The 20,590-nt window shown below is 47.8% G+C and overlaps 8 protein-coding genes across 8 annotated transcripts; 7 read left to right on the top strand and 1 right to left on the bottom strand.

Moving 5' to 3' along the window:
- Positions 1-478: 478 nt before the first annotated feature.
- BDV38DRAFT_278582 (putative amino acid permease) lies at positions 479-2,113 on the top strand (the record flags this gene model as incomplete). Its single annotated transcript, XM_032058768.1, has 1 exon — positions 479-2,113. The coding sequence occupies one exon, from the start codon at positions 479-481 to the stop codon at positions 2,111-2,113; it is 1,635 nt and encodes a 544-aa protein (XP_031917862.1).
- Positions 2,114-2,995: 882 nt separating this feature from the next.
- Positions 2,996-4,045, top strand: BDV38DRAFT_268098 (zinc-binding alcohol dehydrogenase family protein; the record flags this gene model as incomplete). The annotated part of the gene is made up of 1 exon (XM_032056703.1): positions 2,996-4,045. One exon carries the CDS (start codon positions 2,996-2,998, stop codon positions 4,043-4,045), a length of 1,050 nt encoding a protein of 349 aa, XP_031917861.1.
- A 1,919-nt stretch (positions 4,046-5,964) lies between these two features.
- BDV38DRAFT_278580 (uncharacterized protein) lies at positions 5,965-6,474 on the top strand (the record flags this gene model as incomplete). Its single annotated transcript, XM_032058767.1, has 4 exons — positions 5,965-6,111; positions 6,199-6,297; positions 6,352-6,402; positions 6,466-6,474. The coding sequence occupies 4 exons, from the start codon at positions 5,965-5,967 to the stop codon at positions 6,472-6,474; spliced, it is 306 nt and encodes a 101-aa protein (XP_031917860.1).
- Positions 6,475-8,031: 1,557 nt separating this feature from the next.
- Positions 8,032-9,747, top strand: BDV38DRAFT_174227 (cyclin-dependent kinase). The gene is made up of 5 exons (XM_032051982.1): positions 8,032-8,107; positions 8,168-8,258; positions 8,333-8,832; positions 8,888-9,051; positions 9,113-9,747. Exons 2-5 carry the CDS (start codon positions 8,222-8,224, stop codon positions 9,348-9,350), a joined length of 939 nt encoding a protein of 312 aa, XP_031917859.1. The 5' UTR covers positions 8,032-8,107; positions 8,168-8,221; the 3' UTR covers positions 9,351-9,747.
- A 1,370-nt stretch (positions 9,748-11,117) lies between these two features.
- On the top strand, positions 11,118-12,176 carry BDV38DRAFT_174221 (putative metalloproteinase). The gene is made up of 2 exons (XM_032051981.1): positions 11,118-12,013; positions 12,066-12,176. The coding sequence occupies exons 1-2, from the start codon at positions 11,413-11,415 to the stop codon at positions 12,095-12,097; spliced, it is 633 nt and encodes a 210-aa protein (XP_031917858.1). The 5' UTR covers positions 11,118-11,412; the 3' UTR covers positions 12,098-12,176.
- Positions 12,177-13,014: 838 nt separating this feature from the next.
- BDV38DRAFT_278577 (uncharacterized protein) lies at positions 13,015-13,545 on the top strand (the record flags this gene model as incomplete). Its single annotated transcript, XM_032058766.1, has 4 exons — positions 13,015-13,083; positions 13,152-13,237; positions 13,294-13,350; positions 13,410-13,545. 4 exons carry the CDS (start codon positions 13,015-13,017, stop codon positions 13,543-13,545), a joined length of 348 nt encoding a protein of 115 aa, XP_031917857.1.
- A 2,405-nt stretch (positions 13,546-15,950) lies between these two features.
- BDV38DRAFT_236469 (40S ribosomal protein eS17) lies at positions 15,951-17,249 on the top strand. Its single transcript, XM_032053464.1, has 4 exons — positions 15,951-16,138; positions 16,206-16,228; positions 16,325-16,502; positions 16,570-17,249. Exons 1-4 carry the CDS (start codon positions 15,992-15,994, stop codon positions 16,645-16,647), a joined length of 426 nt encoding a protein of 141 aa, XP_031917856.1. The 5' UTR covers positions 15,951-15,991; the 3' UTR covers positions 16,648-17,249.
- A 541-nt stretch (positions 17,250-17,790) lies between these two features.
- Positions 17,791-20,399, bottom strand: BDV38DRAFT_268094 (uncharacterized protein; the record flags this gene model as incomplete). The annotated part of the gene is made up of 8 exons (XM_032056702.1): positions 17,791-18,732; positions 18,787-18,890; positions 18,954-19,009; positions 19,172-19,199; positions 19,396-19,702; positions 19,765-19,874; positions 20,124-20,272; positions 20,332-20,399. 8 exons carry the CDS (start codon positions 20,397-20,399, stop codon positions 17,791-17,793), a joined length of 1,764 nt encoding a protein of 587 aa, XP_031917855.1.
- Between the last annotated feature and the right edge of the window lie 191 nt (positions 20,400-20,590).

Here is a 20,590-nt window from a genome sequence, read left to right as displayed (position 1 = left end):
CTCTTCTAAAAGCTTGCATATGAGTTGGGGACCATTCGGCGGTAGCGTCGATTCTCGGCAGCTGCGTTTACGTCTCGGACCCGGATGCCTGCAGCCAGAATCCCCTATTGACTCCTTCAAAGACGGGTGCTGCCCTATCTTTCGGGCTAGAACAACAATGCGGACTTCCTATGCAACTCTGCGTAACGAATCAATGAATATAAATAGAACGTAAGAGGAGATTGAAACCGCACGATTTATAGGGCGCTGTGGTCATCCAGTCATGAGTTACTCGAAGAGTCTATTATTAAGCGTCGGGCTCCCATGGTAGCTTTCTGGTAGCCCAAAGCTTATCCACAAGTACGACCCATTAATCTGGCCTCCGAACTTACTGGAGCCGGGGAAACTCAACGTCTCTCTTTCTTCCCGCCTCCCGCTCCTGGCTGGGGCTTATTCTGGGCCGTATATAGCCACTCTTCGTCGACATCGATTCCCAAACATGCCTACGGAATCAGGATCAGGAATTCAACTGTCAGAAGGAGACGGCTCTAGCGCAACCGATGGCGACATAGGGTTCATCCGGCGTGGCTTCGGAGAAGTACAGGCTGTCAGGCAAGGTCTTTACCAACGGCACCTTCAGATGATCGCTCTTGCTGGCACAATTGGCACAGGTTTATTCCTCAGCTCTGGCCAAGCACTTGTGACGGCAGGCCCACTGGGTGCATTCCTTGCCTATTCTATTGTTGGCCTTGGTGTTATGAGCGTCGTCCTGTCGGTGGGAGAGATGGGTGCCTTAGTACCGCTCAGCGGTGGTCTCGTGCGTTATGCGGAATACTTCTTCGACCCAGCCATGGCTTTTGCCAATGGATGGAATCAAGTCTACTTATACTCAGTCACTCTCCCTGCTGAGATAGTGGCAGCCTCGGTTCTGATTGAATTCTGGATCATCATTAACAATGCAATCTGGATTACCGTCTTCAGCCTCCTAGTGCTTATCACTGCGCTGGTGTCTGTCAGGATCTATGGAGAGCTTGAGCTTTTATTCGCTATCTTGAAAATCCTGCTAATCGTTGGGGTGAATATCATGGCGCTAGTGATTACTTGCGGTGGAGGACCGACTGGCCAATCTATCGGTTTCAGATATTGGAGAGACCCAGGGCCTTTTGTTCAGTATCTTGGGATCAAAGGTGCTCTTGGCCGGTTTCTTGGTTTCTGGACCACTCTAGAGAATGCAATATTTGCATACTCGGGGATCCAGAATATCACGATCCCAGCGGCTGAGACCAGGTCTCCGCGACGATCAATACCACAGGCGACCAGGCGCGTCTTGTACCGTATCATCCTCTTCTATGTCCTGTCAATATTCATGATGGGTTTGGTCGTTTCGTCGAATGATCCTACTCTTCTTCAACTGACTGGCACGGCTTCTCAGTCCCCATTTGTGATCGCGGCTCATCGGGCGGGGATCAAGGTCGCACCGTCAGTCATTAACGCTATTATCATTACATCCGCCTGGTCCGCTGGCAATTCCTATATCCTTTTTGGGTCCCGCATTCTCTATGGCATGGCGGTCCATGGCCATGCTCCTGCAGTATTCAAACGGCTGAACCGGTTCTCTGTCCCTTATGTTGCTATCAGCTGCATAGGAATCTTCATGTGCTTGGGATATATGTCCCTCTCCCACTCAGCAACCGTAGTCTTTCAATGGCTGCGTGATATTGTAGCAGTTGCAACCTTGGTGGACTGGCTCATCGTCTGCATCGTCTACCTCCGATTCTACTACGGTTGCAAGAAGCAAGGAGTCGACCGACACAGAGAGCTTCCATGGGCCGCGCCCTTCCAGCCCTACTTCACCTGGGCGTCTCTGACCTTGTTCACCCTCTTGCTTATCACTGGTGGCTTCAGCACATTCATCAGCGGCCACTGGAATACCGAAACCTTTATCTCATCGTACATCAACATCCCCATCGTCCTAGGTCTATATTTGGGTTACAAATTCTGGCGGAAAACACACATTATCGCCTTGGATACTATCCCGCTGGTCGGTCTGCTTCAGTTCTATCTGTCCTACGAAGAGGTCGAACCGGAACCACAGCCGAGAAAGGGGTTGGCAAAGTTCAACATTCTTTGGTAGCTGTTTTCTTTTACTCGGTTACGACGTGGCGAAAGCTCAGGTGCAGCTACTAGTTCCGAACAGATGACGGGAGTGCATCTTGTACATACAATTCCGTGGTATGCATATTTGAAGGTAAATATGGATATTTACTACGTGATTCTGTACATCAATTATGATATATGATCCGCTGGAAACTCACCATGAGCAAACGTCAATCCATCCCTTGCTAGCTGCCGACCATAGCCCTTCACTCCTCATAGCAACGGATCCATCGGACCAGAACGAGAGGGTTTTGCTTTGAGCCATCAGTAATATCATCGCAGTCTGGTTTGAAATGAAACAAGCATACCCGATCCACCCCCTTCCGTCTACCACTCCCTTTTTCTGGTTCATTCGATGACCTTCTATTACAGTAGCCTGGCAGGTGACAAGCCCACTTCACCACATACACAAGGAGTACGAGCCAAGACACCTTACCAAAGCATTTTTGAGTGCTTACGGAACCATCCCTATGTTGTATATGACTTTAGGGTACGGGTATACTGAATCCGCCCCGGATTTTCATCACATCCGGCCCGGAAGTAGGGCACGTTCGCAGCGGGCTGCCGGGTTTCCACACTCCCGAGTCCCGGTCCGTGGATCCAACAGACGCTAAACCATGTCTGGATGGCTGATATACAATGATTCTACTTGAAAAAGTGTTGGATATACAACCATCGTTTCAGAATCTACTTGGCGCGAAATTCGTGGATCCTAAATTTTATGCTTAAAACCCTGGGACAGATTCTCAAGCAACATAGACTGCGCTCTTGCTCATTCCTCGCTTACGCATCCTGCCTCCCATTATTTCTCCATACCCTAGATATAAAAACCTACTATCTAGCTGTTCATCAAGCCAAGATGAAGAACACCGCTCTCTATGCCGATGAAAATGGAAAGCTCTGCGTTCGCCGAGATATTCCAATCCCCCGACCCAGCGATGGCGAAATCCTGATCGAAGTCCTTTCCTCAGGTGTGAATCGTTCTGATATCACGGCAGTGACGCTTCTGGGTTCTCGCTCTCGGGTCCTTGGGAATGACTTCTGTGGACGCGTTCTCGAAATTTCGGGTCTGGTAGACACCACTTTCAAACCTGGTGATCTAGTGGCCGGGTACACGATCGCAAATTTTGATCGCCCTCTCCGTTACGGGTCTCACCAATCGTACATCTCTATTCCACCAAAGAACATCTTTAAAGTGCCAGAAAATGTACCAGCTACTGATGCTGCTGGTCTTATGACTGTCGTTCAGACCGCAAACGATGCTCTCTTGAACCTGCACCTGCCTCTACCCTCAATGGCCCATGGACCAACGGATGGGGTCTTGGTAATCGCAGGTGGCGCCACGACGGTTGGTATCTCGGCTATCCAGCTTGCGTGTAATATCGGCATCAAATCTATTATAGTCACGGCTTCACCCGGGCGCCACGAGCTGCTTGAGACCCTGGGTGCAACACGCTGTTTTGACTACAGGAAAGATAGCGTTGTGCAGGACATCAGAGCGGCTGTAGAGGAAGCCGGTCATGGACCGGTGTTTGGTCTCGACGCTGCCGGTACACCTGACGCTGCAAAAATACTCTTGGACGCCTTAGCAGGCCGAGACGATATTCATCTGGCATCGGTCTCTCCTTGGGCTGGAGAACGTTTCGAATCAATCCTTGGTGGTCGTGATTACGATGTCATTTTCCATCCTCCTGGCGCGCCAGAGCCATTTATCATGCGTGCTAGACCAGCAGACGCGGCAAAGATGTGGAGCAGTCTAATGTGGGTACTTCAGCACTATGGGCAGGAGTTTAGGTTGCCGGCTATCGAGGTCTTCGAGGGAGCTGCAGAGGACGCTCTGAGAGAAGTAGAGAAAGTGGCGGATCAGGGGAAGTTTGGAAAACTTGTATTGAAGCATCCTTTGATATAATACTCAGGGTGTGCGAATCAATCTAGTTAAGATCTTGTTGGAGGTTCCAAATTGACTGCTTGTCCCGGCTGAATGGGCGTCTTCATCCTATTCGAGAATCAGTAACACAGTTTACTAATCCAGGGTTCTGTACGGAGTCTTTCTGACCGACTCGAGAGTCAAAACCACAAGAGAGTACGAGGATAATCATAGATGTAGGAAAGCATGATGAACCTATCGTAGCGCTTGTATTCAACCCAAACTCAATATTATGGCCTCGCTGAGGAAGGCAACTGCGTGATAGCTGAGCTTTTCCAATTTTCAGTAACTGTCAGAAAGCTGCACGTAGTAACATGCATTCCTGTTTTTTCTTCAGTCCAGTTTGTTGTGTTTCATGTATGAAGCGGAGGCTTGGTGACCTGCCCAGATCTGAGGTGGATTAGAGTAAGCGAGGCCCCTTGCACCAAAACCTTCTCATCAACATCAACTCGCAACCCGCTGCACTACAAAATCATCGCAAAGCCACTCCTAGGGCTCTGAAACATTCTTGTACGTACTCGATGTCTCTACCGCATCAGACTGATACAGCATCCCTTGCATGAGCCATTCCGAGTTCTCACACTTGTATTCATAGAGCGGTCAGGTGAGACAGGTGACAGTGCAAGGGACTATATCGTGCTTGGAGCACTGTACCGGATTCTAGAGTTGACTGAGCGCTTCGATCACGGTGGTCATGAAAGCGTACCTAATGGGGTTTACATGTACCAGTCGCAGGATTGAATCGATGACTTCAAGTGGTGCCCAACTATACTCACTTGGAGACATATATGGGCCACGAAGGACAAATCATTACAACAAGAAATAATTTACCAATTTCGCACAACCTCATTGATCACATAGAGTGCTCTTTTCTATGGCAGTGAGAGGCACAAAAAGGAGATTTTCATTCTTGGTTGAGATCTATTACTTTCCTTTTTAGGATTTTCCTGGTTGTCGATTACTCTCACGCCCGTGAGCCTTAACTTTGAGGCGAGGACCTGTTGATTGGCACGTTGACCCTAGGATTGGATACTATTGAGTGAGTCCTGTCAGCCTCACCAAGAAAGCCCCGATGATTCCGAGCCTCACTCCGTTAAGGTCGAATGGTAATCTCTCCTGCGATGATGTTGCAGCATGTGCCAGTGTACTAGTGCCGTAAGCAAAGAGCCCGCCCCTTGCAACCGGTTTCCTATCACTGCTTCACAAGCCCTCTTCATGTCTTAAGGCCAAACGATATTGTCAAACTTGGAAGGGATAACAGGTATGCATCACGGCAGTTGTCCTTCAGCATACAAGCCACACGCGGAGATGAAGCGAATAGAGAGCACTAAATCACCCATTCAATCCATCGCCCAATGGGAGAAACTGTGTCTATTTAGCTCACGAGATATCAGCTTATCAATCGATTGCAGCATTCTCGTATCCAACGCTACCCCTCTATCGCACAAGCCCTTTAGCCTCATTCGGGGTTAGCTGCAGAAATGTCAGCACTTACACTCTCCAATCCCGAGCAGGCGCACGCTCTCGGCAACACTAGCACAGACAGCCTCGCCTAGGCGGCGGCTATTGACCACCCCAGAGAGGGCCATACTGGACCGTCTATCGTACAGGATTTCCTATCCTGGTATGCTACGTCTGTGGCTGACAAAAGTGAGGCCCAGTGGTATTAATTCGGCAACTCCTCAGCCTTGTGTCCATGCCTCCCTTTTGATGAATTTTGTCTCTGAGTATTCCAATACGACATAATGATATAGAGGGTCAGCAAAGTAGAACGTATAAATAAAGCCGTATATATTCTCGATGTCAATATATGCAAACTAGCCTTTTCTGCATCCACTGAAACCCTTAGATATCAAGACTCACTTTAGCCGAATTCCCTGCATTCTTTCGACTTGTCCACTATGAGTCCATCCAACTCCTACAAAACTGGCGAAGGTTTTAACACCGCCCTTGGTGCCGGCTTGAACAGTACATGGTCCGGGGCAGATGCCGCCCATGGTATTGTTAACGCTGGGGTTAGGATCGAAGGGGCCGTTGCTGAGCACCAGGTTATTTCTCTATTTCTTTCCTGCACGATTTATAGATCAATGTAGTGAGTGATTATACTTTATTATAGTCCGCTGACTTCGACATAGTGGACCAAAGCGAGGGTCAACGAACAGTTGCAGAGAGCTCAGTACCCGGATGGCAAGCCTAGGGTAGATCACTCGGCGCAGTACCAGGCTGCGAACCCGGTACGTATTTGTTATATAACATGGATTGTACACTGGCTAATCTCATTTCGATAGACCCTGAGCAATCTTGGGAACGACCAGCAACTTTATAATCGGGTCAATGGGGTAAGTAATCTAGTTGTCTCATTATCCAGTCTAAGGCTATGAAAACTCACACGACTACTTTAGCAACGTTAGGAGCGCTATTGAGTACCGGAGCACTGGATGTGCTGGATATGTAAATCTGCTTGATTTCGGATAAACATGTGATTGAATTATATGGAGGATGGCTTTTACTCTTTGCTACTTTGGACATAACTAGGATAACTGTCAGATTGCATGTTATGGAATGCCACTATTTGTCTATCGGATCATCCCTTGAATGAGACCTTCCCAGGGAAACGCTAAAACCGGGGCGCCTCCACATCTATTATTGCAGGTCACTAGAGTATTATATCTCGTCGGTTTGTTGTAAACGAATGTTATTGGACACAATATCACTTTATACGCACCATATCCTCATCGTCAATATGACTGATGCCTCTAATCATCTCTCCTCCCTGGCATCCGACGAATCGTTACGGGCCACAATGATACCGGGCTCGCGACAGAGAAATATGACACAAATATCACCCCGCAGCTCGCGATAGACCAGGTTCCTGCGATATTTTTCCTCTGGAGAACCACTGAACATCCGGCGGAGGTGAACAGCGATGAAGATAAAGCGTCGGTCTTTCCAGGGATACCGCCATACGGCTCGAGTATCTGTGCCATCGATCTACCTCCGAAATCGAAAGGGGGCCTCCATCACTCGATAACCCTAGGCTATGTGATAGTTCTAAAGGGGCAGGCCAACTCAGTCTTCTTGATGATACACGGCTTCCTGTAGCAGAAGGTAGTGTGGCGGTGCAGCAGGCGTCAATGCATAGTTGGGATAACGAGATTGATGAATGGGCGCGATTGATGGGCATTATAGTTCCCGTGCAGCCTCCAATAGTTAATGGCAAGGAGCTTGAGAGTTTCTGGCCTTTCTAAGGTGAGAAGCTGGGCATAGTCTATTCTTGAATGTCCGTACCCTACAGTGCTGGAGTTCAGGTAGAAATCGAGCAAACAAGAGGCGAGCCGATTTTTCTGTTCCTGTAATAGTTCATTATATCTGTCAAAAGTCGCTTTCAAGAATGGCTTTATTGATTCTTTTCGGTTTTCATTCTTTGTCACAGCATTAGGGCTATTCTGTCTCAGGGATACATCCTGTTGACAAGTCGCGTATTCCTGACATTAGCTACTGTGCACGATTACCATAATAGCAAATTGGTTCAGGATCTACCAGGTCTTTACGGCTCAAGTTATCGATCTTTTTTCTCATCCTCCAAAATAGATCTATGATGACTTTGTGGTGATCTGCTTGGCCATTTAACGTGACTCGGCGGTTTCCCTGCCAACCCATTGCCGATGCAAGGCGATCAGGCCCCGCTATAATACCCTCGCACTTCAGTTGAATGAAGCATTGAACTCAGGTCTGTAAATGATGGTGCAAATACGTGGGGTTGCCTTTTCCTTCCCGCGAAAAAAGGAATACTGAATTTCTCTACCGTATTATGCCGAGGGCCCAGGCGGCGCTTCATGTATGTATAGTTACCTCTTTTCGCCGATAAAGTATATTGAACCGATGAATCATATTCCCGCCTTTGGTTACCCGTCGTACCGTTGTCCAGGGTGATTGTATTGCCCCTCCTTTTTTACGAAACTTTGAGAATCCCCCTGCATCAGAATTCAACCTCCTGCTTGTCTCCCTCCTGGAGTTTCCTGCAACCCTCGGGGATCATTGGTGGTCAGTACACATTTGATGACATACATATTGTAGAGGCATTTATTGCTAACCGAGACCCAGTTGCTCCCTCTGATTCTCATGATAATTCCACATTTGTGAAGTCCTGCTATCGCTATGGAGAAATACCAGAAGATCGAAAAGATTGGAGAAGGTATGCAGTTATGGGACCCGAACTCTATCAACACAAGGCTGTACGGTCGGTCTGACCTTCATATTGGTACTTAGGGACCTATGGTGTCGTCTACAAAGCTCGTGAGCTTGTTCATCCCAACCGGATCGTTGCTTTGAAGAAGGTCCGACTAGAGACCGACGACGAAGGCGTTCCTAGTACAACTATCCGTGAAATATCTTTATTGAAAGAGTTAAACCACCCTAATATCGTTAGATTGTTCAACATCCACACAGAGGGCTATAAGCTCTACCTTGTCTTTGAACATCTAGACCTCGATCTCAAGAAATATATGGACGCTCTTCCTATCAACGATGGCGGACGTGGTAGATCTCTCCCGAATGGCTTAAGCGTGGATCTGGGGCTAGGCGAAGCCATGATCAAAAGGTTCATGTCCCAGTTAATCGAAGGCATTTATTTCTGCCACAGTCGTCGGATTCTGCACCGTGATCTGAAGCCTCAAAATCTTCTGATCAATCGTGATGGCAGTCTAAAGTTAGCCGATTTTGGATTAGCAAGAGCTTTCGGTGTTCCTTTGAGAACTTATACGCACGAGGTATCGTCTTCTTGTCCTGAATCCCATCGCCAAATAGTAACTCATCGTAATGCAGGTCGTCACGCTATGGTATCGCTCTCCGGAGATTCTTCTCGGGGGTCCCCAATATTCAACGGCAGTGGATATGTGGTCATGTGGCGCTATCTTCGCGGAGATGTGCATGCGCAAGCCCCTGTTTCCTGGGGATTCGGAGATCGATCAGATTTTCAAGATTTTCCGGTACGGTGTCCTGACCACATGGAAGTATTGTCGCAAGCTAATCTCATCGAATTTCTTATAGCCTACTTGGCACCCCCGATGAGGATTCTTGGCCAGGCGTTACTTCCTTCCCAGACTATAAGCCATCATTCCCCAAGTGGAAGCGCGACAAGGACAACGCTCTTATTCCCGGATTGGAAAAGAATGGGTTACGTCTTTTGGATGCTCTTCTTGAATTTGATCCGTCACAGAGGATGTCTGCCAAGCAGGCTCGCTCCCACCCCTACTTCCGGCATGGACGCTCAGCTCATAAAGAGTGATTTGTGGGAAATTGGTATCTGGTGAATAAGGCTGTGTATGCCGGGCTAATTGGGAGCCACTAGATCAAGGCATGGATATGTCGATCCCGGAAATTCTCTTTACTTTAATTGATACGTTTCTATCTTGCATCTGCGAGTTTGTAAGTATCGATGTTATCAGGAAGATAATACGAAATCAAAGGAAGGTTAAGACCGGTGATGCCCAAATTAATGTTTCACTTATCTCAATTACGCCGTGCAGCTCGCAGAAATCTCCGTCTCTGTCAGTAGCGGGCTTAAGGTCTTTGTCGGAAAACTGACAGTGATCGTGGTTGACTCTTGGTAACCTCAAAAATTGTAAAGGGACGACAAGCTTTACTCATAAATCAAGTACGAAGACATGTAGAAATGCAGAAATGTCCTTGGGAAGAGCGAGGCATGCTAGAATCGGTCATGGCAGACTCTCATAGACTAAGCTCAGTCTATGAAGACACCTAATTCGAGCCATGCCTCACTCTCTAGTCACTGTGCATTTACCCCTTTCTAACGTGTTTCCCAATCAGTGGGATATTGCTTTGCCTTCCTGCATATTCTGGTGGTAGCGTTCGCAGTTTGGGGAAGAAATAGTCATCTCTTACTGGATCTCTCGGGCACAGCCTTACTCGCCTCATGGCTGTGTTAGAAATGACTGGAGCTCTTTTCCATACTCATAAGTACTTTCAAGTGGTATCGATAATCTGTCAAGTTCTCGACTCCTAAAGAGTAATGATCAAAACTCCCGATAAGGCTCTGTCAGGCAGCAGGCCCGTATTTAGTCACACCAACCCACATCGTTGCGCATGAGTAGAAAATGCTACTATGAAAAGAAGCGTGAGAATACCGAACTTATGAGCTAACATCCCAATGCATAATAGTACAGCCTTAATATTCATTTAGATGTAAATCGTAATAAAAGAAACCGTATATTATAGTAAATCACGAGTGCAGTCTTCACACATCTTGCCTATGAATTACCCTAATAACCCACAACGACTACCATAGATCCTTGCACTGGCCCTAAACGGAAGGCAATTCCCGAGATGAAACGGGACAGTCAGTGTCGGGTTTCTTCCCTTAAATTGATAGGTCATTTGGCCAAGAGTATCCCGCAGGAAAGCTGAATAAGGCCTGATTCTTTACCTCAGGCATCAATACTCCGTATAAACTAAACTCTAAATTAGAGGGTTTCGGAAGGGAAATTCTAACTAATTAAATCTTTTTAGGTAAGTCGGGTTTCAAATAAGGTGCCCTTCTCGAACACTGCCACTAAACACCTTCCATTAAGAGACATTCGAGGCTGAAAAAATAATATCCTGGTAAACATTCCATGTTCTAGGGAGAGGAGCCAGTTCCTTGTCTAAGATTCAAGAACGACCGTGATCCCGCTTAGTTAAGCATCGCGCTAGGAATTTTTTTCGTTCTAGCCACACGTGTAGCCCTTATCTGTGGCGTGGCGGGACCATGGTTCTTGAATCAGGGGAGTCTTGGCTGTTATCGTGAGGGTTGCAGCGATGAGGATGCAAAACGGCTGAGGTGGAGTGAATACGGGATACGAGAGCAAAAATGCATCACAAGGCTATAGGTATCTGTCTTGATTCCTCGTATGAGCCCCTTGTTAGTGACAGATCTCCCCATCAGCCTTTCCAGGGTTCCGTCTGTGTACTTGGTAGCAGTCAGGACTCAGTTATGGAGCCGGTGGGTCTGACATGGTTGTTGGTGCCTTGTTACGGCATCGATTGGCAGACGATCGACACTACAATGGTGAAACATGGGACAACCTACGGACAGATCAATGGAACATAATGAAACGGATGGAGCTGGGTCCGTCAAGGACAGCCTAACGGGCCGTTCGAAATTGATATAAAAGATCGACTTGCGGTCGCCGAGTCGATAGTCTTCTCGAAAACCAACGTCCTTCTTTCTATCTCCCATACGCTCGCTATAAGCCCTGGCGGCTGTGAATCATTATTTCTTGGTCACTCTTTAGCATCTACTTCTGTGTTTAGCAGCTTTATCAATTGGTTTTTGCATCCCAGCGATCAACATGCGTTTCTTCCAGACCCTCGTTGCTCTCCCCCTTATTGCAGGCGCCGTCGCCAGCCCTCTCGACGCACGCGCTACCCTCGAAAACTGCACCCCTGAGAGAAAGCAAATGATCGACAACGCACTGTCCCAGGCGGCAAAGATGGCCCAAGCCGGAGCGAACCTCATACGCACCAATTCCGACTACTCGTCCAACCTATTCCAGAGCTTCTTCAAGACCAACGATGCCCAGTCACGCAACCGCGTCGCGAGAGTCTTGGAGACGATCGCCGCGGAGGCCACGAATGGAAACCAGGGCGTCGTGACCTACTACTGCACTCCGGAGGGCATCAACTGCGTTGACACCCACGCTTTCACCATGACTGCCTACGGCGAGACGGACGGAACCTACGGACGTATCCGGACCTGCCCTGCATACTTCACCAAGTTCCCCACCTGGTCGAACACCTGCAATGTTCTGGATCAGGCTACCTCGAGCTTGCACGAGATGGCCCATACCAAGGGCATCTTTGGTCCTGAAACATATGGCTATGATGCTGTGCATAGTTTAAACTCCGCTGCTGCTCTTGAGAATGCGGAGAGCTATGCTTTCTTCTCCAAATGTAAGTGTTCCCAGTAGTTTCCCTGAAAAGAATGATACTAACGTGATTGCAGCTGCTTTCCTCAACTGCGATGTTACCAACTAAGCAGTTTCCGTTGAAAACAAAACGTGCATCGTGGAGCCATTATTATCGGGGTTAAGGTGGTGTCAAGAGTGGAGTCGGGGTTGCATTTGATTATCTTTGTACATGGTTATTCCGAAGCTTCATGGCTTGGCTCCATCTTTTCATTCTGTAACTGTTAGTCATGTACATATAACACGGGGAAGAATACGTACGTTGTATCAAGTCCAAGGGCTCTGTAATCAGTTAGTTCTCTTGGTTAGAGGGCGAACTTTCCACAGTGCGTAGACTCCACTAGTGACAGACAGCAATGCGGTAACACCACAGAGGTCCGAAAGACTATCAAGTGTCATCACAAAGCAACAGTTCACGGTAGAAAAGCCAGGTCTTTCGAGTACCTATACCCATTGTATACTTCCAATTCCTCAAAAGCTACTTGTATTATTATGGTTCACAGTTTTTACAGTGAGCTGCGGAATAAGCTTTCCTCCATGGAGTATTATAGTATTAGCCACAGACTACAAACCAACCCATTGCTGGCACTACTTTAGAACTCCTGCTTTAGGTCCAATAGACAGGCTGCAGAGGTGGAGGTATGCTTACCATCCTCCGCAGAACCCCTACTGGACAAATCAGGTCAATGATCAAGAAAGATCGGGAAAGACCGACTGATACATCTGGGTTTCGGCTGATATGCAACTTGCGTCTGCAGTGACGATCTATCGATAGTCCTCGGCTGCCTTGCTTGCCCCACAGCCTGCCTTGCATTAGGGAGTTCATTGGTTCTGCGCAATAGATGGATACACCGCTGAAGTTCATGAATTAGGCGCAGAAAATAGCGCAGACGTCCTTGGTCGACACCCCGACCGCAGGGGTATATAAAAGGGAGGGAAAGACCGTGGTAAACTGAATCCAAGCTTATGCCTAGACACTTCCTCACAATGGTTTCATCCAAGAGTCTCTCTCTCGCTCTTCTCTCCTTCATGGTTCCAGCTCTGGCACTGGACCCGGTATGCTTGACGTCCTTTCTGTCCGTTGAACTTCATTCGAGAACTCCACTAACTCTCACTCTGCAAAGGCCACTATTTGGTCGAAAGAGCCCTGCACTGGAGAATCGGCAGAAATCCCATCCGACAACAAATGCACTCCCGTGCCCGAGCCGTTGTACGTAGACACAGCGTCAGGAGGTAGAGAAAGTCAAATCACTCACAAATTGATAGGGCTGGCAAAGTGACTGCCGTTACCGTCCCAGAAAATGTTGTGTGTAACTTCTTCAGGTGGGCATTCTCAGACTCTACCTAATACGAAAGAGGTGTGCTAACCCGTTGACACGAAGGGATGAAAATTGCCAGGAGCCAATTTTGTACTCTGTGGAGGACCCTGGTATCTGCACATTCAGCGAGTGGGATGTCAATGACAACAAGGTCAGCAATGAGTCAGCTAGCGTCCAGTGCTATGACAGCACCGACTAGAGCACTGCTCATGACATGCTATGAGGGTAGTATTGATATATTCTGCGAGCCTTACACTCGAGAGACATTCTCGTTTGAGCGCATAGATAATAAAACGATTTACAATTCATCAATTTTAAGCGAATTCAATTTGAGAGGATCCTCATGAGAAGGAATCTGCCACGCCTCTTCGGGTCTGGGATACTATTTCCAATGGCAGCTTTATATCCCAGGGGGATGCGGGAGGTACTACGCTGCCCCTTGAATCATTTTTATCTTTCCTTAAAAGTAAATAAAATTATAGACAATCCGCCCATCCTATCCATCAGATCCTGTATATTGAACTACTTGCTTCCACTATAGCCGAGAAAAAGGAAAAGCAAACAAGGCCCCGGAGGGCTCGGGGGAGTGCCCGTGATATTCAGACGCCTATTCCTGATTGTGAGAACTCCTACGATCCTAGCACCCAGGGGGTAAAGTTAAAGGAGGCTATTTTACCCCGAACGCAGGCGATTACGACTCAGATGGAGAAACGGACATGGATTTGAACAATGCCTCCGAGCTGGAACTACCGGACGAGGATCAAGTAGATCCGCCGGGTGATTGAGTGAAAAATAGAGTTTTCCAAATATAACCATATCTTCAAAACCTCCGGCGATCGCATTTCGGCTCAATCGCACCAAGCACATACTTTGTATATGGTGACATCTACTACTACAGGTTTGTAACTAGCGGAAGGTCTCGGCATTGTACTTAAGGCTCTTGGATCCGCTTGTTTCATCGTGTGTTAGAGGTCTGACTTTTATGGGATGGAGCGGTAGGATGAGGTGGTATATATTGCTAATATCCATCCCCACTGTCCGGCTTTCGGAACCACGTTATGCAGCCATCGTGTACAATCAACTTGTAAAATAACAAAGACAGAGATCACATCAAAATAAATCTAGCGATGTCAAGATACATGGTTACATTACTAGTCGATCTTTTGTTTAGTTGTGGCTATTTAGGGACCATGGAGCACTTGGGCTCAATGGAATGAAATATATATACTAGTAGTGGAAGGGAATAGCACTACTTTGTTTGAAAGAAATCGATACCCATTCGATACGGTGGGTCAAAAATGTTATTCTTATGTTGCTATAATTTATTTAATAATTTCTTTTTTTAAAAAAAAAAAAAAATAAATAAATAAATATAAAAATAAATAAATAAAAAGCTTAGTCTCTCTGACCAGTTGAGCGAGTTAAGTAGCAGCATATCAAACAAAAAAAGAGTACAGACAGCCGGACTTTCTGTGTTGATGCCTTTCTGGGTTTAGTGGGTTTGCTAACCAGAAATGGAATGCCAAACCACCTGCAGCGGGTTTGTTGAATGTCGCACGTGATTGAGAGTCACATGAGCGACCCTTGAAGAAGAGGCGCTATTCCCAAACAGATATTCCTGACGCTAGGTAATTTCAGGCACTCACAGGTCCAACGGCGACGGGATTCGGAAGTAACTCTTTCGATCTGGTTCGCTATAAGGGCTGTAGCCTATTAATGTGAATAACTACAGAGTATATCGGCTCTTCGCGAACAGTAGGAAAGGTACCAACTACCAAGTCCAAAGACCGTGACAGGGTTGGTCAAGTAGAAGAACAAGTTGAGGACAAATGTCTGGGATAATGCTTAAAAAGGAAGCTTAGAAGAACTCCGACGTGACTGCTCAAAGTTCTCTCCTGGTAGCTGTTCAACGCCATGTTTACATTGCAATTCTCATGACCCCACACTGATTGAATAATAGTTGTCCTCCAGCGTCCCACAACCTCATTGGAACACATCGCCGTGCGCAAGTAACAACAATGAGATGTCATCTCATGACATACGGAGGATAGTTTGAACCTCGGCTTCAGAGGGATGAGAGTCGAGTGCAGAAAAGAAAAGGAAAGGAGGATAGGTTCTAGATTAATGCGGGGGAGTGGTTGTGATGTCTGATCCTAAGGTATGAGACTGATACGAACATCGAAAGATGATTGGGTGGGTTGGGGTTTGTTCTGAAAGAGGGATAGTCGGTGGTGGAAGGGAAGATTTTACGATTGGAAGATAATGTGGGATAGGGCTAACGCTCTCTGCCTGAGCCCTCAGGCGGGAACCGGTTGTATACTGACCGCCCAGCGGGTTAAGTTAATGGGTAACGTAGATATAATTCGAAGCTTCAGAGTGATGGTGAAGGGAATTTTTTTCGAAAGAAATACTCCTTGACCATATCCAAAACCAGCCCATGAGGTAAACGGCTCATATTACCCCATGGGAGGAGGATACTGCACCGTCATGGTTGGGTGGTGATAGGTCATGTGATATTGAATCACATGACTGCTGGACCCGTTAAGCGAGACTTGGCAGAAATCGGAATGCACACCAAAATTGCCCATCCTCACAACCACCCGAACAACATCGCAGCTTTCGAGGTCGACAACTAATACGCCAAAATGGGTCGCGTTCGCACAAAGACCGTCAAGCGGTCCGCCAAGGTCATCATTGAGCGTTACTACCCTAAGCTCACCCTTGACTTCGAGGTCAACAAGAAGCTTTGCGATGAGGTGGCCATCATTGCCAGCAAGCGCCTGCGCAACAAGGTAAATCTCATCGACGGTGGACCCCACGAGAATCATCGAGACTGACGAAGAATTTTTTTTCGATTAGATTGCCGGATACACCACTCACTTGTATGATTTCCCGTGTGCCTGAAATGACGAATATGGACTGGTCTCGAAAGAAAGAAACACCCCAACGACTAACCCGACTTTTTTCCAACTTAATAGGATGAAGCGTATCCAGCGCGGCCCTGTTCGTGGTATCTCCTTCAAGCTCCAGGAGGAGGAGCGTGAGCGTAAGGATCAATACGTTCCTGAGGTCTCCGCTCTCGACTTCAGCCAGCACTCCGAGACTGGCAAGCTCGACGTTGACCAGGACACCAAGGATCTCCTTAAGAGCATTGGTGTATGTGATGGATTTCTCTTCTTCCTTCCGGATCCCGGATGATGGTGGCTAACGCAACCAACCACAGTTCGATGCTATCCCTACCAACGTCATCCAGGTTTCCCAGCAGCAGGTCTCCGACCGTCCCCGCCGCTTCGTCCGGTAAATAGTTAGTCGTGCAGGATGACGGATAAGGGAACACCAAAAAAATGACATGAAACGGTTGACATCCCTCAGGGAATGGTGGTGGTGACGATGCTACTTTCAAGGATGGGTAATGGCGTCAAAAGACTTCAGGAATAGTTACTTTGGGGAAATAGGTTCCGGGCATCTTTAGGATGAGAAATGATACGCCAGGCCTTTTCTCGCATTTCTGTCATGTTTTAGCAGTTCTGTAAATCGCTGAATTGCACCCCTGGGCAAAGAATGCTTCTTTTGTCACGATCAAGACATCTCGTGCCGCCACCATTCTCTTCGTGCTCTTAGAGATCCGGTCAATATGAGCCATTATCCACGAAGATAGTTGTTTTCCCCTGCGTATACTCTGTAGTTCGATGGAGAGACTGGTCTTGTCATGACCTCTCCGGTTGACTTCACTGTGCCCAAATCCGACTTACCCCTCGTGATCAACGGTGTATCCGGAGTTGTGAATGCCATGTAGCCAAGACCTCATATGGAGGGCGATATCATGTACTATGTTGAAAAATATGTGCTTTGATAGTATTGCAAGGTATCTAACTACTGTGGTGATAAGCCACTATATGTGCATTAGGATTGACCATGGTTTGGCATGTTTCGACAGAGCAGTCATGGAGGTCTTATCACAACGACATCTCACTTATATATATATATTGAACTTTTTCAGGTTCTCCGCATCACTATTGCCAGTAACCCCCTTCCAAACGCGACACTCAATGCTTATATGCTCTGAGTGCCTTAAGTTGAAAGCTAAATCTGGTATATTCCATTCACTCCAAGATAATCTACTATACTTTCTACTTACCAGCACCATTTCTTCTTGTCTTCTCCATGGCCTTCGATTCACACTTTACCCTAATCGGGTCTCGGCACGTGCCAAGCTTTTGTCGAGGAACATGTGACTACGCAGATCATGGTTATCTAAGCCACTCTACGATTAACTAACTAGTTAGTTATGCTTCCTCTTGCCTGTATAATCTTCTGTGATTAATGATATTATCGTATTCATCCATGAATGTCATACAACTAATGATATACCTGACCGTTGAACCGTCAGGCGCGATATTATCCATATTAGTATCCTGTTCCTTGATTATAAGCGATTGATGCGTTAGACAGTCTGCGAGGGCGCATGGACGTTCGGTTCAACCACAAGTGGTTTTTTCAGTTCAACAGGAGTGTCTGCTTTAGGTTCTGACTGGATCTCCAAGGGAGTTACCTCAGGGGATAATGTGCCATGTGGCTTGCTCTCTACCCCAGCCGGTGTTGGGGTACGGTTTTGTGATCGCTCCCCTTCCGCATTGGCAGGTGTTGCTGTTGGCTCGTCGGGTATATTGATGATTGTTTCGGCAGGGGGCTGGGCGGGCAGCGAGACACTTGATTCTCCATGCAGTTCAGCCGGAAAATGATGAGCAGTTGGTTGAACCCCCTCCGGAGACAACTCCGCCGGTGATTGATTCTCTGGCCCTGTAGGCAACTCCAGGCCTTGGGGAGCCGGGTCCAAACTTCGGGTGGTCGGCTCTGAATGGGAAGTCGCTTCCCTTGTTTGGAATGAACTTGATTGGAGCAGCTGCAGGAGAGGCGTAGCCTCCGATGGTGGTGGTATCTCTCCGCTTAACAATTGACTCGCACTGACTTTGCACTTATAGAGTTTCTTGTTTGCGTGCCTTCGCTCCACCATCAAGCCCCCTTCAATGCTAACACCACCGAAGAGCCCCTTGGTTTTGGAATAGGCGTACATCGATGCGATGCCCTCCGTATTAGCACTGGTAGTGAATTCAGCATTTCTTCCGACCGGCCCGAACGCAATCGAAATGTTCGCGCCCAAGGTCAAGCTTCCCATCCGCAAAAAGGAGCGAAGCCCAGCATCGTCGAGGATAAAGACAAAGTCAGTCAATTCGAACCCCCATTGACCACCGAATCCGACTCCGGCTAATGAAATCGCGGACGGGGCAGACCAGCTGCCGTTGTCCAGTCTTGCGATGACTAGACCGGAGCCGAAGCGGGCGGATCCTAGCATCCCAGCTTTGGCTACTGTGCATATCACCAGACCCTGAACAACAAGTCAGAAAATTTGTTCATCTACCACCAATGATTGTTTCCCTACCTTGGTATTGGCAAGCACTCTTTCTGGGAGCTCTTTCCCAGGATTTCCGAAGTACGGTGCTGTTAAGAAGGATTCAAGAATCTGGCTTGCTTTCTTGCATTCGCCTAATGCGATGTCAATTTATCGTCCAAATTCCATAGGCACACTCGGCTAATGAAGGTACCTACTGCGCAAGGAGGCAGGTAGCGGGTTGTGCAATCCCCTCGGCATGTTAACGATGACTCTGGCCGCTACTTAGAGTATGTTCAGTGTCCGTCTGAAAAAGCTCTCGGGGTGTCTGCGACAGGGACTGTCATATTAATGAGATGCATTCCTGACGAGGCAGAATCAAGGGGGAAGGCTAACGTCGCGTGTGTTCCCTAGTGTGAATATCGGCCATAGCCACCCGTATATCGTCTTGGCTTCGGCATCATCTCCACATTTCTAAACTGTTCGGGTTTAGTGCTTACGCCAAGATGCGAGCTAAATCCCTGGATCTCGTCCTGCAATTTTCTTCATCCTGTTCGTCACCCGGCGATAATGACAGATACTAACCCTGTCCGTGCACTCTCTCAATTTTTGAATGTATACATACAGTAGCAGATGCTGTCTACTTCAGCGCGTAAATACTTAACATATCCGCTCCTCTTCCTGCCTCGTATGATCGAGCAGGCTTTCGATATTGCAGCCTTTTAAACTGACCGGGTAGCTGATGGACCTGATTGACTTCAGCCTCTTCCCCAATATTCTTGATTCCGTCACCTCCCCGCGCCAGGAGATCCCAATGGACTCCATTGAGTCCCCAAGGTGGACCGGGCTGAGTCGGATCCTTGTACATGGGAAACTCCAGACAAACGAGGATTCCGTCGGGAGCCACTACCTGGCTCATGCGCGCTGCCCACTGCGGACGCATTTGCGGGTGCAAAGCACAAAGGAACTGCCCCAGTCAGTCTCATCCTCACAGTCACTCTCAAACAGGACTTTCTGAGATGTAAATACCGTATAATCGTAGACCAGATCGAACTTGACATCGCCATTGGCTGAGATCTGTCGCTCCCAGTCGGGTTTGAAAAAATCCCCCTGAATAAAACTAGCATTGCCCGGTGGCACTGGCCCCGTCCATGCCAACCCGAAGTTATACTCTTGCGGCCGTTGCATTTCGGACACCGCATACTTCTCCGCGGTGGATACCCCAGTTGCGGATATCTCGAGCCCATAGGCATCGAAACCGTGCAGGGCGAGCATGATTACGTCATAGCCGCGTCCGCAACCCTGATATTGTAGATGGGTCACTAAACTGCACGGAGAATATCGAGAGGATGAAGCTCATACAGGGACGAGTGCCTTCTTTCGCTGACCGTTTGGCTTTAAAGGTTGGAAGATCGCCTTATCCTTCTCTTGCTCGATTAGATCAATCAGTGCAGGGGAGGGTTTTCCCCGATCCCAGAGATCGCTCTCGTTTGAGTCCCAGAGGGAGGACCAGCCGGATCCGTGCTCTTCTAACGGCCTGAAGGAGTTAGGAATCTGAGCCATTGGATATATTGTGAGAGTAGAATGTTCGCATACCGGTCATGAAAGTGGCCGATGAGTCGGCCTTGGACTACAGGTGTTGCAGGTTCTTGTGTGGGACTCATTGCAACTGAACAAGGGACAAGGTAAACTTCTCTAATAGAATATGTATTGAGTTTCTACGGTCTGGTCTCGAATGGCTTTTTATACATACGTTCAGGTGGGGTGGCATGAATAAGAAAAGAGTCTAACTATCAATTTGCCAATGTGGGTCTTCTCTTGGCAAGCTTTATTTCGGTCACTGAGTCGTGGCTGC

The sequence above is a fragment of the Aspergillus pseudotamarii genome (genome assembly GCF_009193445.1).
Source record: "Aspergillus pseudotamarii strain CBS 117625 unplaced genomic scaffold BDV38scaffold_6, whole genome shotgun sequence".
Classification (NCBI taxonomy): domain Eukaryota; kingdom Fungi; phylum Ascomycota; class Eurotiomycetes; order Eurotiales; family Aspergillaceae; genus Aspergillus; species Aspergillus pseudotamarii.
Note: the sequence above shows the minus strand (reverse complement) of the source record. Positions and strands in the feature narration are given on the sequence as shown.